General features: G+C 45.1%; 1 protein-coding gene across 1 annotated transcript; it reads right to left on the minus strand.

The window, feature by feature from the left end:
- Positions 1 to 1,217: 1,217 nt before the first annotated feature.
- Positions 1,218 to 15,391, minus strand: lrrn3b (leucine rich repeat neuronal 3b). The gene is made up of 2 exons (XM_088989244.1): positions 15,276 to 15,391; positions 1,218 to 4,803 (listed from the first exon to the last, which is right to left on the minus strand). The coding sequence occupies exon 2, from the start codon at positions 4,398 to 4,400 to the stop codon at positions 2,271 to 2,273; it is 2,130 nt and encodes a 709-aa protein (XP_088845370.1). The 5' UTR covers positions 4,401 to 4,803; positions 15,276 to 15,391; the 3' UTR covers positions 1,218 to 2,270.
- Between the last annotated feature and the right edge of the window lie 347 nt (positions 15,392 to 15,738).

Raw genomic sequence — 15,738 nt, forward strand, 5'->3', positions numbered from 1 at the left:
ATCCGCCATGTCACTCGGCGCCTGACAGCCATTCATCACGCTTGACTTTGCCGTACCAAATGTTCCGTGTGCCGGATAATTCAGTGGGGCCAATAAAATGGCAGTCTTGGAGCTTTTGAGTGGCCGCCATCAACGCCGCCCCCAACGCACAACTGCTGTGCCTTTCAGACTTGTGTAACATTTTGTCCGTGACTAAGCTCGCCGCCTGGGTTTTTGATTTTTTTTTTTCCTTTTTACCCAGCCAACTAAGTTGTCTGACTTTTTGAGCAACAAAATAGACATTTAGAGAACATTTCATTGGATTAAAAATACATAAATAAGTGGAAAGTGTAGCAACGTCCTACATCAAGTGATATAATAATAATCCATTTCATTTCTAAGCGCCTTTCAAAACTGTCAAGGTCACTTTACAGTCACAGGATCCGTTTTTCTGCGGGTGAGCAGCGGCAGCCACATGCGCCAGCGTTCACTCAACTTGGAAGTAACTCAAATACTATATAAAATGTTAGCTAGCTAACAGATAGCTAATAGATAGCCAGATACATAGCTAGCTAGCTAACCAGATAGCTAATAGATAGCAAATGGATAGCAAATGGATAGCAAATGGATAGCAAATAGATAGCAAGCTAGGTAGCTAGCTAGATAGCAAATAAATAGCAAATGGATAGCAAATAGATAGCCAGCTAGGTATCTATCTAATGTAGATAGCAAATTGATAGCAAATAGATAGCCAGCTAGGCGACTAGCTAGATAGTAAATCGATAGCAAATAGATAGCCATTTAGGAATCTAGCTAGATATCAAATAGATAGCAAATGCATAGCAAATAGAAAGCCAGCCAGGTATCTAGCTAATGTAGATAGCAAATGGATAGCAATTAGATAGATAGATGGATGGATGGATAGCAAATGGATAGCCATCTAGGTAGCTAGCTAGATAGTATTTTTATAGCATAGTTATATCCTCTTTGAGCCCATCAAATTCGAGGCCACGTTTGAATCACTCTCTCTGTCATGACATTGATTGTCCAAATAACGTTTGGACAACAAGATGGGGGTTAAAGAGCAAACGTCGTCAGTTTTGTTTGTAAAAGAAACAATGACATTTATTATTTTCATTGCACGTTGCTTAATAATTCTGCTGTGCCCGTATAATCACATATAGAACAGTTATCATATAAAAATGGCTTTTAACTTTACACCCAAAGCAACAACGAAATTGTTTTTTTTCCAAACATGTTTGCTAAAAATACTGACAGGGTATTGTTCACGTCATACTGGAGAATAGCTCGGGATTCTGCAAGGAGTACAATGTCAACGTTGTCTTTTTTTTGTTGTTTTTTTTTTGTTTTTCAGCTACAGACACGTAGTTGTTTTTCTGTTTTTTTTTTGTTGTTGTTTTTATTTTGTTTTTTTAGGCACTTACCAAGGTAGACCACCCAACTATATTCGTCCGTCGCACAGTGGCCACCTCAGCTTCGTACTTGTTGCAGTCGGACGTATCCACCATGTTGTCGCTATAGTTGAATACAGAACCGCGTGGCGATTCCCCCCCCCCCTCCCACCCCACCCGGCAGTCATTTGGTAGCGCGATCCCACGAAGCTTAATTTGACGCCGCCGTCAAACATAAGCAGCCGCTTGCCTGAATTTCAAGCCAATTATTTTAAACTGCTGCGATACGGAGGATGGGGTGGTGACGTTAACGTAATAGAATAGATAACAATAGTTGCGTGAAAAATTAAGAATGAAATAGAAAAAAGGGTCAAAGGGGTGTGGGGGGGGGTTGTTTCATCAAAAGGCTTGACACCGCAATTCACCGTTTATTTGTCTAGTCTACGAAATCCCTCCCACCCCTTTGTATAGACAGGTGTTATTACTGTTTCGCTAACTCGTCTATGGATGTTTAACAAAGCACAGACGGTATTGCTTGGGACCACACAGACATTTCCACAACTCGGAACAAATTGCACAGTCAGTTACAAGAGCGCTGATCCCTCCGTCTAGCTGTACGAACCGTACTCAAATATGTCTTCCTCCCCCCGAAATCCGATGGAGGGACGCATTGTTTGACGTCGTAGTTCGGAAACCACCCCATCGGCTAAGGTTTCAACTGGGGGAGCGCAGCTAGTAGACGCTGGTCCTTCCCAGTCCGATATTAGTCTTGTCAGAGAGTCCGACCAGGGCTTAGCGACCGACGGCTTTCTCTTGAGAACTGTACGACGTAGTTGTCCAAACCCCTGCCTGTCATCGAGTCCGATTAGCGTAGCTCCTTTAAAAGGCATCGTCGGACACGTTTATGACTGTGGCTTTGACTTCCATGCTGCCGGGCGGCGCCTTTCCCGAAAACCACAGCTGGGTCAAGAAAGCAGGGCGCCCGTTGGCGGTTCCCCCCGGTAACAGCAAAGCTTTGGAGTGGCGCTTCCTTAAATCCCCGTTAAGTTGGTGGATCCGTAGAGACGCATAAATAAGCATACAGCCCGTTGAAATCCCAGCCAGGAGCACGCCGACGGATGCGATTAGCGCCGTGTCCCATTTTTCGCCGTCCTTGGCCGCGAGCGCTAATCCCTTGGTGGTGACATTGACGCATTTGGTGTTGAGCTTGTAGTGGATGCTGCGGACGTCAACGCACACGACGTAGCGAGTGGCGGGGCTGAGATTGGTCAGGTTGTAGGTTTTGACGTCGGAGGGCACCCTGGTGGAGAAGGAAGCGGCCGGATGGTGAGCGTTGGACGGAGCGTACCACTTGATGCTCGGAGCCAGAGTCCCCGGACTCGCCTTCCACCAGACCAGGACGGCGTTTGTCGTCACTGACTTGACCTTGACAACAAGCGAACCGTTTGCAGGTTGGGGGAAATAGCCGTTCACTTCCACCGAAACGGACTTGAGATCAGCTCCGACGAGGTTGTGGGCGACACAGGTGTAAGGGCCGGCTTCTTTTTCAGTCACATCGTAGATATCAAAGGTTCCCTCCGGGTGCATGGAGAACTTGTCGGATACCGTGTTGGGCAGCACTTTATCCCCCGACGGAGTGATCCAGTAGATTTCCGGCTCAGGTTCAGCAAAGGCCCGGCAATGGAGTGACACGGTGCTCCCGCCGCGTACTTTGATGTGTCCCGGCATGCTTTCTGGAGATATGAGTGGCAGACAAATCTCCATCATCTCCCTGAAGTGCACCTGCCGGACATGCTGGCCCTCGTACTCCGGAGGCTCGACGCAGTACAGCGAGTCGGGTTCCATGAAGCGTATGTTGGTCTTGTTCATGTTCATCCAGCGTACTACGCAGTCACAGCGAATGGGGTTGCTGTGCATGCTCACCTCTCTGAGATTCGGCAGCGACTCCACCGTAATTCTGTGGAGGGCACTGAGCGCGTTGCTGTTGAGCATCAGTGTCTCCAGTCGCGGCAGTTTGTAGAAAGCGTTGGGGTGGATGTAGGAGAGTCTGGGGTTGTTGGTGGCTTCTATTTTGGTCAGCTCAGGCAGATTATTGAGGGCGAAGCTATCGATAGAGATGAGCTCAGGCATGCTATTAATCCCGAGCTCTTTCAAATGGAGCATGTCCACAAAATCCCCTCTCTGTATCCTCGCAATCGGGTTTTTATTGAGGTCTAAAAACTTGAGGTTTTTGGCATTTCTCAGGGCGGAATGCGGCACCTCGGGGAAAGTGTTATCGTAGAAGGAGATGCTCTCCAAGCTATCGAGGCCGATCAAGGCCTTGTCGGGGAGCTGTGATAGGTTCATTCTGGTGAGGACGAGACTGCGCAGGCTGATGAGCGGTTGGAAATTCATCTCGTGGATAGAAAGCACGGGATTCTCTCCAATCATGAGAATCTCCAGATTCGGCATGGGCCGGAACCACTCACTGCGGATGACTTTCAGCTTGTTGGAGTTGAGGTGGAGTCGCAAAAGCTTGCCGAGACCCTGGAAGGCCATTTGGCAAATGGAAGAAATGAGGTTGTGGTTTAGGTAGAGCTCTTGTAAGTTGGTCAGGTCCGCCAGACTTTGGTCGGGGAGCTCCTCTATCCGGTTCTCCTCCATATGCAGGGATAGAAGCTGAGGCAGGATCCCGAGATGGACATCTCCCATGAACGAGATGTTGTTTTGCGACAAATCAATCTCAGTGACGTTGGCCAGGTAATCCAAAGGTTTGTCTATTCCCGCAACATTGTTTGTTTGTAGCAGTAGAACTTGCGTACCCGCCGGTAGTTTCTCCGGCAGGTGAAATAGTCCCAGATCGTTACAATCGACAGTCTGCGCCTCCATGTACGCGGAACTGGGAGAGAACCAGGGTCTGTTCTCGCATGTGCAGAGTTTGGGACAGTCTGGCCTTTTGTCAGCGGCCACGACAAAAGAGGCCACAGCCAAGCTGACAAAGAGACAATCTACAAACGACACGTCCTTCATTTTGGTCTCCCGTCGGAAATTGGTCCTTGTTAATTATGTATTCTTAGCTGTTCACCAGTGATGAATAATTTGTTGCATCTGCTGAGGTGAATGACTCACCAGCCCTGCCACCTCCACATTGCACTGCAGTAGGGCTCCCAACTCTCAAGAGTCTCGCCTTGTTGTTGTTGTTGTTGTTGTTGTCGTCTTGCTGTGTGATTGCCCTTGGAGGCAATTACTAATCACTCAAAGTCAGGGTGCGGGGCCAAGACTGCAGTCAGGTAGAGCGCAGGAATCGGGAGGGTGTGCGGGAACTGAGACTTGGCACATTCGCCGGCATCGGTAAAGTCTCCTCCCCTCCTTCTTCTGTTCAGAAAGGCAGACATCCCCGATGATTGTCGTCCATAGCCCGGTCTATTCCGACCTGTAAGAGACAAATGAGTCATGAATCACGGCCCTGATGCCAAGTAACACGCAACGGCGAAGGATTCGGACGTGTTGACATTTATTATAGGCGTCGTGATACATGTTGACATTTATACAGAAACGGCGGACGCTGAGCTGCGGTTTTAAAAAATGCTTGACCTTGCAGGCACGCTTTTTTCAAAATGGCATTTGTTGTGATTATTGGTTAAAACAGAGGCTTTATCAAGATTCCGAACTTCCGGGCATCTTGTGGCTTAAGGATTAGCCACATGGCAAGCTGCTTCAGGTCACTGGAAAATGTCAGTCACCATAGCAACTGGTTGACAAGCAGCCGCGAGGAACTCCCGTTTTCAAGATGGCACTTGAAGATGACTTTATGATTGATGTGCTTGCAAATCATCATCGGTGGTAAACAAGGATCGTTTAAATTGTGTTTGCCGAAATCAACGTCATCCTACGACAACCTGGCGCTCAAGACGTTTAAATTTGACTCCGAACCCCATCCTGTTGTTATTATTATTCAAGTCCTGATGACTTATATTATAACTATGACCTACTCCCGCATCTCCGGTTCTCATTTTCGGCGTGACATTTATAAATGCCTCTTAATGAAGCGATGACTTTCGATGGTGCTTGTGATATTTTTGGGCCTGCGAGGGCAAATAGAATGAAGATGAAGTGTGACAACGGCCCAGCAAGCGAGAACAAGAATAGAGAAATGCTTTCATTTCATCACCCTCGCCGTTTCCAACCTCGGAACAATGAAAATAGATGAACAAATAGCCACGGGCGTTGCAGAAATGCCGTCGGTTGCTTGGCCTGTAAAGCTGCCTCTGGGTTTCGTTAGTCTACCTTTTGCTCCAGCGGCGCCTGGAGACTCGCCGGGAAAACGTAGAGATGGGTTTCCTGATACGAAAATCTCCATACGCTTCAACGTGGACTTGAGTGATCCTCGCCTGGGACTGCCCGCCCAATACCTCGCTAGTGTTTTGTGACTGTTCTAGAAAGGTAATCGTTAGCCTTTTTTGTTTAACGTTCAGCGTTATCTCGCCCGCATTGATTAAATGTATGTTGGGATTAGGACGGCTTAATTTACAATTTACAAGCCGGTGTGTCTTGCTAACACAATTCCTTGGTAAGAAATGAGAGTAAGTTTTTCCCCTTATGATCATCAACAAAATGTTCATGACTGACTTGATGAACTATCCAAACGGCATCCCGAATAGCGTCAAGTGTGTAGCGGTCGTATTGACGTCGTGAACGTCTGTCTGAAATCACGTGGTTGACGTTTGATTGGCGCTCATTGGCAAAAGCCAGCTTCGGGCTACTTTCAGTGTCCACGTCAACTTGTCAGAGATGTTGGATCGGACACTGTGAACCAAGGCTCCAACAGAACGTTAAGCGGTTGTCCTTTCTATGAAACAATATATTTGTAACCTGGCTAATCACCACTTCCTGTGAAGGAGTTTACCAAATCCAAAATTAGTCCAAGGCCAGATTTCCGACATGAAGATGACAGTTTAACAGGCTGTGTGTGTTCACCTCAGATTGATCCCAGATTTTCTGTGCTTCCATTGTGGGCCTAGTGTTTGGCGGCCAACCTTGAAACTTTTAATAATAATAATAATAATAACAATAATAATAATAATACATTTCCTTTATAAGCACCTTTCAAAACTCTCAATATCACTTTTTTTCTGTGGGTGAGCAGTCGCAGCCACACGCGCCATCGTTCACTCAGCCCCGAATACCTCAAATAGATAGAAAGCTAGCTAGCTAGTTAATAGATAGCTAGCTAGACAGCTAGCTAATAGATAGCTAGATAGATAGTTAGCTAATGGAAAGTTATCTAGATAGCCAGCTAGTTATCTAAATAGCGAATAGACAGCAAATAGCTAGCTAGCTAGATAGCCAGCTAGATTTGTACAATGATGGTTTTTGATTTCCCTCCCTGGTTGGGATTTTTTTTTAGTAGATGAACTCCCCAGGGACGGTTTGGTTTGGGGTTGGTTTTAAATATGATAACTTCTATCTATTTTCTATCACAACTACATTCTCCATGTCGATAAATTGTTCCAGGAAATTTCAACTAGCCTGTATTTAGTGTAAGAAGATTACAACCCAAGTTTCAGACCGTTGACTTGAGCTAAAGGGGGGAGCGTTACATCACCAACAGCTGGTGGTTCTCGCCGAGAAGTGGCTGAAACGGCTTGACGCAAATTAGGCTCTGACATTTGCGCGGCGGCCCACGGCGGTCCTTTGCAAGTCAGTCTAAGGTGTTCGCTCATGGAGCTAACGCGAGCTCCCGAGTGTCCAAAGAGGAACAGCAAAGGAGTCATTCATGCGTCTCCGTGTCCCCGCGGTGCACGTTTTGTGGGTATGTGTGTATGTGTGGCTCTGTGTGTGTCTGTTTTGCTATTTCAATGCTACCCAGGCACATGTTTAATTTGGCGTTCCTGACATATGCGCCATTTGTACATCGTTTACGCTGGCATTTGCAGTTCTGTCGTGCTAATCATGATAAACCGGAATCGGCATGAGTTTTCATCACAGTTCAAGGTGAAAAGCTTTTTTTCATTCGGCTCTTGGCAGCGCTTCGCGCTTACTTTCCCACCGGGCCCGCGTCCATTATGCGCCGAGGCTGTTCCGGACAGTAATGGCACAAATACAGTTTGATTGGAGCCCGGTGAGATATGACCGGTTGAAATTAATGCATGTGCGCGTACCCCGGGGGCGCCAAGCTTTGGTCCGGGTGGCTCGGCGGCATTAATTCAGGCCTGCTGGCTGACTCGAGTCGGCCATGTCACCCCGACGACCGGGTCCGAGTGTTTGTTTTAATGCTGTTTATTGAAAAGGGGCTGTAAATCTTCCCTTGGATGGGATCGAGTGGAGCAAAGACATAAAGATGATTGCTTTGCCGGAGGTTGGATGTTTGTCGACGCAGCGCTCGGTTACGGGGGTGACCTACAGTTCCCGTTAGAAAATCTTCACGTTGGGTTTTGCGGCAAGCATTCGGGACCAAGGCGATAAGGCTTTGCACCGGTTTAGTTTTGAACACCAGATTGCGTCTTAAAGGACAACCGACACCATTTTTTTGCTAACTGACATAAGAAAACGTTTTATAGCATCTAAAATACCCAAAACACACAGGCTGACATTTTTAGTCAAATGCAAAACACCAATAAAAATGACTTAAAGTGTCCCAAAACTGCCACAAAAAGAGCTCGAAAACTGGGGAGATTCAGTCCCGCCCCCTTGTTCGTGACGTCACGCCAGGATACTCCTTCACAAACTGCCTTGCTCCGGAATCAAAACAATGGCTTCAGAGAGTTCAGATTCGGAGAAGATGCTTTCTTGTTACTCATTCAGTTATGAATATGATTCAAATAGTTCTGAAGAGGAAAGCATGAATGTTTGCAATCGATTAAAGAAGTCCTTCCATATCAATTCGAGCCGTCTGGACTCCAATGTAGCGTCCCAGAAAATGCACAAGATGGCGCACAAGCTCCGTTGGAAATGGGCTGATTTGTCTGCTGGGAATTTGTGTCAACTCGTATCAAATCGTAGTCTTGGTGCAACACACAACAATTCACCATCGCATTATTTGTGTTTTCCTTCTAATTTTGCCATCAACACAGATCAACCTGAAGTTTTCAGACCAAACAAAGTCCCCAAAATGCATTGTGTGTCGCTTTCTTGGTCAGGGGCACCAACTCAAAAACAAGACTTCCTGAATCTAGAAGTCATTTGCAGTGATTTTATAAATTATGGACGCAACTTGTATGGAGGTGTCGGTTGTCCTTTAAAAATCCGAAACAGCTCCGATCCTTTTCTGCTAGTCGGGCAAGGTAAAGTTTACATTTGGAGTCACCGCCACTTGCGGTGGGACGCCGGCTTGACATAACCAAACGACTTCCGATAGTCTGCTTAAGCCCCTCGGCAGACGAGCTACATCGGCGAGGCTTTACTGTCGCTCCCTTTGCCCTTCACCTCATTGATTTACTTTGATACTTTTACCGAGGTAAGAAGGAAGTCCATTAACGAAAACCTTCTTTGCGGCATGTTTGCATAATGAAGCAAACGCCGTTCTTCCGCGCATCCGTGCTCGCGGGGGCCAACGGCGACTTGGTCGTTAATGCAAAAATCAATGTTCCAAATTAACCACAGGACCCCGTTTTCTTTTTTCCGCCCTTCCCTGGACATGACTCGCCCTTGGGCTCAAAGCGGCCAAGCGCGTAGGCGACGCTATCGAGCTGCTATTACGCCACGCCGCATTAATTGACGACGCACAGACGGGAACACGTATAGCCTCGCTTATCTAACGCCGGCTTCATAGCGGCGTCGGTTTTCCTTCTAATTCTGCTGAGTCTCCGAGCCAAGACCAGCAGGCTGGCAGGAGACTCAACTCCCTCCCAGCCCTTGCCCCCCTGCCCCTTCCCACTGCCACACTCACCAAACTCTGAGTACACACTGTACTCTGAGCCGGAACTCTATTTTCTTCAGGGTTCTTTTCTGCAAGACCTCACTTCGACTTTTGTTGTTTTGTTTTTGATTTACTACACTATATCACTTTACATACGACACTACCTCACTTTACATACGTCACTCCCTCACTTCACATACAACACTACCTCATTGTACATACAACACTGCCTCACTTTACATACGACACTAACTCAGGTTACATACGTCACTACCTCACTTTACATACGACACTAACTCAGGTTACATACGTCACTACCTCACTTTACATACGTCACTACCTCACTTTACATACGACACTACCTCACTTTACATACGACAGTAATTCACTTTACATACGACACTAATTCACTTTACATATGACACTACCTCACTTTACATACGTCACTACCTCACTTTACATACGTCACTACCTCACTTTACATACGACACCACTTCACTTTACGTCACTACGTCACTTTACATACTACCTCACATTTACATACGTCACTACCTCACTTTACATACGACACTACCTCACTTTACATACGTCACTACCTCACTTTACATACGTCACTACCTCACTTTACATACGACACCACTTCATTTTACGTCACTACGTCACTTTACATACTACCTCACATTACATACATACGACACTATCTCACTTTACATACGACACTACTTCACTTTACGTCACTACGTCACTTTACATACTACCTCACATTACATACATACGACACTATCTCACTTTACATACGACACTACTTCACTTTACGTCACTACCTCACTTTACTTTACGTCACTACCTCACTTTACATCACTACCTCACTTTATATATAGCACTACCTCACTTTACATACGACACTACCTCACTTTACATACTACCTACCTCTACATACGACACTACCTCACTTTACATATGTCACTAACTCACTTTACATACGACACTACCTCACTTTACATACTACCTACCTCACTTTACATACGACACTACCTCACTTTACGTTCAGAAATTACATGTATTGTCTGTTGTCAATTGTATGTCTTATTTTATCCGCATTATGCCTTGCACGCTGGGTCCGAGTGGACATTAATTTCATCTATGCTGTATGTCATCCATATTAGCATATTTGACAATAAAGCTGATTTTGACTTTTAATTCACCCCGCGCCACTTCTTCACAACCCGAACCGAGGTATCCACCTTCGGGCTGCCGCGGATGAGGTCAAAGGGCATAGCGAGCAATCCAACCATCATTTGCACGGCGGCGCGATCGCTTTCAGTCTCGACAAAAGAAGAAAAATGTGCATAATGTCTCGTGTATTGCCGCGAGCCAGGATGAAAGGAAGGAGGGACTGCACAGGGGGGGGTGGGAATGGCGCCACTGGCGTATCCCTCAAAGCCAGAGCTAAATTGAATCAGCAGGTGCAAATGTGGCAAGTGTGCTGCCTCGACGAGATGCGCCGCTATCTGGATTCATATGAATAATAGATGGAAGGTCAAGAGGCCATGAGCTCATAGGAGGGGGCGGTAGGGATGTAGGGGGGGGGGGGGGGTTCCCACGGCTGTCGGAATTACACGCCACAGAAATGCATTTATGGCAAGTTGTGGGGGGGGGGGCTATTCATGACCTCGTACGGAATTCAAATTGGGACTAGCGATATGCGACACGGATTTCTCAGAGTAGCCGGATAGGCTGTATGTCGCCGTTTTGAGCGGAAAACTCTTTGATGCTCGTCTTCATTCATGTTTGGCGATGGAATGAATCTACGTAAAAATATAACTTGTGTGATACTCACAAAAAAACGGGATATGGATGCTAAATATTGTCATATCAAGAATATTGGATTGGATTAGCCTTTTGTAGTCTCACAGCGGAGAAATTGACATTTCACAGCGGCAAAGTGATGAAAGGAAAGAAAGAAGTAGAAAAAGAAAATACAGGAGCTCCTGTATCTTGAAGTCAAAAGAACAATCTTAAGCACTTTCTGCACCCTCATTATTGTATGATGCAGTTCTAGATGAAAGGGGAGAGGATCAAAACCTCCTTTTCACCAATGGATCAGGGGCGTCATGGTGCAATGTGCACGTCTGCTACAAGCTACATGTTTAAAGTAAACACGAAGTTGTAGCATCCGTTGACGAAAAGAGATTGTCTCACACCTCCTGTCCCAGGTATTGTAAATCCGCTTCATTTCCAAGCGGCGGCCAGTTCCACATACATTAATATTATTATCATTTTTTTGTGTTATTTTACATTCAAACGAATAAACATATTTGGATTGCTAATGCGAAGTTTCCTTCAAAAATGTGCCTCTCTAATATAATAATAATAATAATAATAATAAATCAAAATTCATTTTAGGATACGTTTTTTTCCATAAACCGTAAACATAGTCTAGCTTTCTATCTATTTGACTAACTTGCAGGGTGAGTGAACGCTGGCTTGCTATCTATTAGCTATATAGCTAGCGACCTTGCTATTTGAGTCAGTAATTATATTATGTAGCTATCTAGCTGTCTATTGGCTATCTATCTAGCTTGCTATCGATTAGCTATATAGCTATCTACCTAGCTATTTGAGTCGGGAAACATATTAGCTATCTAGCTTGCTATCTATTAGCTATATAGCTAGCGTCCTAGCTATTTGAGTCAGGAAACATTTTAGCTGGCTATTTATTCGCTATCTATCTAGCTTGCTATCTATTAGCTATATAGCTATCTATTGGCCATCTATCTATCTAGCTTGCTATCGATTAGCTATATAGCTATCTACCTAGCTATTTGAGTCGGGAAACATATTAGCTATCTATCTAGCTTGCTATCTATTAGCTATATAGCTATATATTTTACCGTAAAACGGTGTTTGTCATGTCACGGCCGCCCATTTCGCTTTCCGCCGCCACGATGCCGATTTTATCCCCCCCGAACCTTTCCCGCGCGGCGTTCTGCTTGGAGATGCAAAAGTAAATTGCAAATGTCACGTGACACAAAAGCGCCGTCAAATGTCATTGTGACCTTTCAGATCTGCTCTCATAAAAAGCCGCGGTGACACAAATCTTTTTTGTATTTGCTTTGTGAGCTTTTTTTTTTTTGTCGGTTTTACCTCTACTCTCACAATCCCTCCATGTTTTTTTGTGTTTGCACTTTCTTCGTTTTTGGATGCGTTTATTTCCAAACGCGTCCGCTCGCTACAGGAGCGCCGACGCCGCCATATTGGAATGATGTAAACATGCCATTAGTTTGTCATAAAATCCCGCGTCATTGTGTTACTCCTAAAGTCAGAGAAAATCCTTAGATTCATGTTTAACTCATTCACTGACAGACGTGAAAAAATGTTCGTAATAATAATAATAATAATAATCCATTTATAAGCACCTAGTTGCATCAGTTTTCTCCACATTTTAATATACAATTTCATATATAAATAATTTCATATTTTTTAACATTTTCTTTTACCTAAGAATGCAATCCTGGATCAATTAGGTTATTTTTAAATATTATGCCTGTAAATGTATTTTTTTTTAATTCTCCTTCCCATTTTGCTATTTTAACTCATTCACTACCAGACATGTGCAAAAATGTGACCACTCCAGTGCCAGGGTTTTTATCATTGTCACTCGAATTCCATGACCCACAGAATATTGAGTTTTAGGACTACATAAACATTCAATACAGCGTTACAAATCTTAGACTCTCTTATTTTATCAGAAAAAAAGTTAATTTCTAAATTGTATGACTCTGGAGTTATATCAACTTGAAATGGGGGCAGATGTACAAAATACAATGCAATACATACACATTGGTTTATATAGCGCTTTAGGAACAGCTGAAGCCGGAACAAAGCGCTCACATGGAAATAATAGAAATGCTGCCCCCTTGTGGATAAGAAGAAAAAACATTGCCAGAGGCCCTGGCCAGCGCTTTATCAGCACCCAAGCATGAAAAAAAACAAAACCCGAACAAATTCGGGAATGGCTCTCAACGTCATAGTTTCAATTCCTGAATAAATATCATAAATGGCAGTGAATGAGTTAAAGACCCCCACCTGCTGTCGAGGTAATGGCCAGCGCTTTATCCGCACCCAAGCATGAAAAAAAAACTAAACCCAAAACAAATTCGTGAATGGCGCTCTACATCATATTTTCAATTCCCGAATAAATATCATAAATGGCAGTGAATGAGTTAAAGACCCCCACCTGCTGTCGAGGTAATGGCCAGCGCTTTATCGGCACCCAAGCATGAAAAAAAACAAAACCCGAACAAATTCGTGAATGGCTCTCAACGTCATATTTTCAATTCCCGAATAAATATCATGAATGGCAGTGAATGAGTTAAAGACCCCCACCTGCTGTCGAGGTAATGGCCAGCGCTTTATCCGCACCCAAGCATGAAAAAAAAACTAAACCCAAAACAAATTCGTGAATGGCGCTCTACATCATATTTTCAATTCCTGAATAAATATCATAAATGGCAGTGAATGAGTTAAAGACCCCCACCTGCTGTCGAGGTAATGGCCAGCGCTTTATCAGCACCCAAGCATGAAAAAAAAACTAAACCCAAACAAATTCGGGAATGGCTCTCAACGTCCTATTTTCAATTCCCGAATAAATATCATGAATGGCAGTGAATGAGTTCAAGGACCCTCCCTCAACCACCTCCATATCCCCAGCCGCTTCATCGCACACATCCGTCACCTTCTTTGGAGACCTACTGCCCCCTATCTATCGAGAAATGCATCAAATCGAATACTTTAACTGTGTAAACGACGTTTTCTTAGCCCACACAAGGCCTCTGCGGACACACACACACACACACACACACACACACACACACACACACACACACACACACACACACACACACACACACACACACACACACCTTATTGCATGGGGATCAATAGGCAATTCCCCCGAGCCACTCACGTAAGCATATGACTTGTTGCGGACATGTAATATTGATTTGTTTTGCCGCAAAAGTGCCTCCAAATAATGAAGCTCGCCATTAGTGGCGCTTTTGTTTTCATCCACGCCGCCAAAGAGAAACAATACATTTGAGAATCATCAACTTTTTACTGCCCCGCTCATTTTCAACCACGACTCATATGTGGTCCATTCGCACCCGCTTTTTGCGTGTGAAGGCCCAAGTGAAGGCCCCAATGTATTCCAGGGACCATCCCAGTTGGCACGTTCACACGAGTTATGTACTTTGAAATGTGAACCGGTATATCATCCACCGGATGATTGATTTTTTTTTTTTTTTTTTTTTGGAACCATAAACGCCCTGTTGGTTTTGTAGATATGAGCTAAGCGTGTGCGTAGAGCTAAGCGTGTGCGTGTGTCTCTCACATGTGGATGTGATGCTCAAAGATGCCTCACAGTGGACGCGAGGGGCCGATACAAGCGGGCTGCAAAGGCGACTGAATGTGTTCCGCGTGTGCAGTCGGAAAGGGGGGTTTTTGTGTCCCATAGTGGGGGGACGGTTGGAGGGTACTGGGGGTCAAAACAAAAGAACGTTGCACGCACGTCGCCGACAATGGGATGCCATCCGTTCTTGGAAACTAGAGTGTCTGGAGTGCGACCCGGGGATATGTGAGCGCAAAATAACCCTCCACCTCTCTCTCACCGCTTTCGCCCCCTTTTTTTTCTTGCACACTTTGCACCATCCAGCGAAGCTCTTCTCTTAAAGGCGAGGATGGATGTGCTCGCATGAGTTGCGCCCCAAAAAAATAATAATAATAATAATCCATACATGGGCAAAATGTCGTCATTTTGAGAAGCCGCTTTTTTTTTTTATATATTTAGCTGATGGCGAAAAAAACGCAGCTAAAAACACATGAATCATTAAATACAGCCCTGTTTGTTTTTTTTTTTTTTTTCAAATTAACTTGCAGCGCGCGTTGCGCAGATGCAAGCGTTCCGACATTGCATCTCGCAGCGATAATTTGCACCCAAAAACAAAAATTACAAAATAAAAGCAGATTTTTAATACAAGTCAACTTACCTTTTTTAACATCCCCTCAGTGTCGTTCGATATTCCCCCCCCTTTGATGAGACGTCAGTCAACAACGCATCCTCCTTTTTCCGCCAGCTTCTCGCTATCAAATCCCCCCTTTAACCCCCTTTTCCGCCGCCTCCGCCCCCCCCCCAAAAAAAAGAACGACAAAGTCCAAACGTGCGAAAAAAAGGCAAAGAAAGCTCACGCGCGTCCTTCCCTTGGCGTCCTCCGAGAGGCTGACGGAGGCAACATCCCTTCTGCCGTCCGCCTGTGCCGCCTCTTCACCAGGCATTAGTGGATGAGACACAGGCCCCGCCCCCTCCCCGGTTATCAACCAATCACGTCAAGGGATATCCGCTGCATCCTTTCTCTATGATTGCTTTTGCCGGATAGGGGGGGGGGGGGGTAAGAACGCTGCAAAAAGTGCCCAACCCCAAAAAAAATATATATTTGGATTTCAATTATTTGC

The sequence above is a fragment of the Hippocampus bargibanti genome, linkage group LG22 (genome assembly GCF_051943395.1).
Source record: "Hippocampus bargibanti isolate YZ-2025 linkage group LG22, ASM5194339v1, whole genome shotgun sequence".
Classification (NCBI taxonomy): domain Eukaryota; kingdom Metazoa; phylum Chordata; class Actinopteri; order Syngnathiformes; family Syngnathidae; genus Hippocampus; species Hippocampus bargibanti.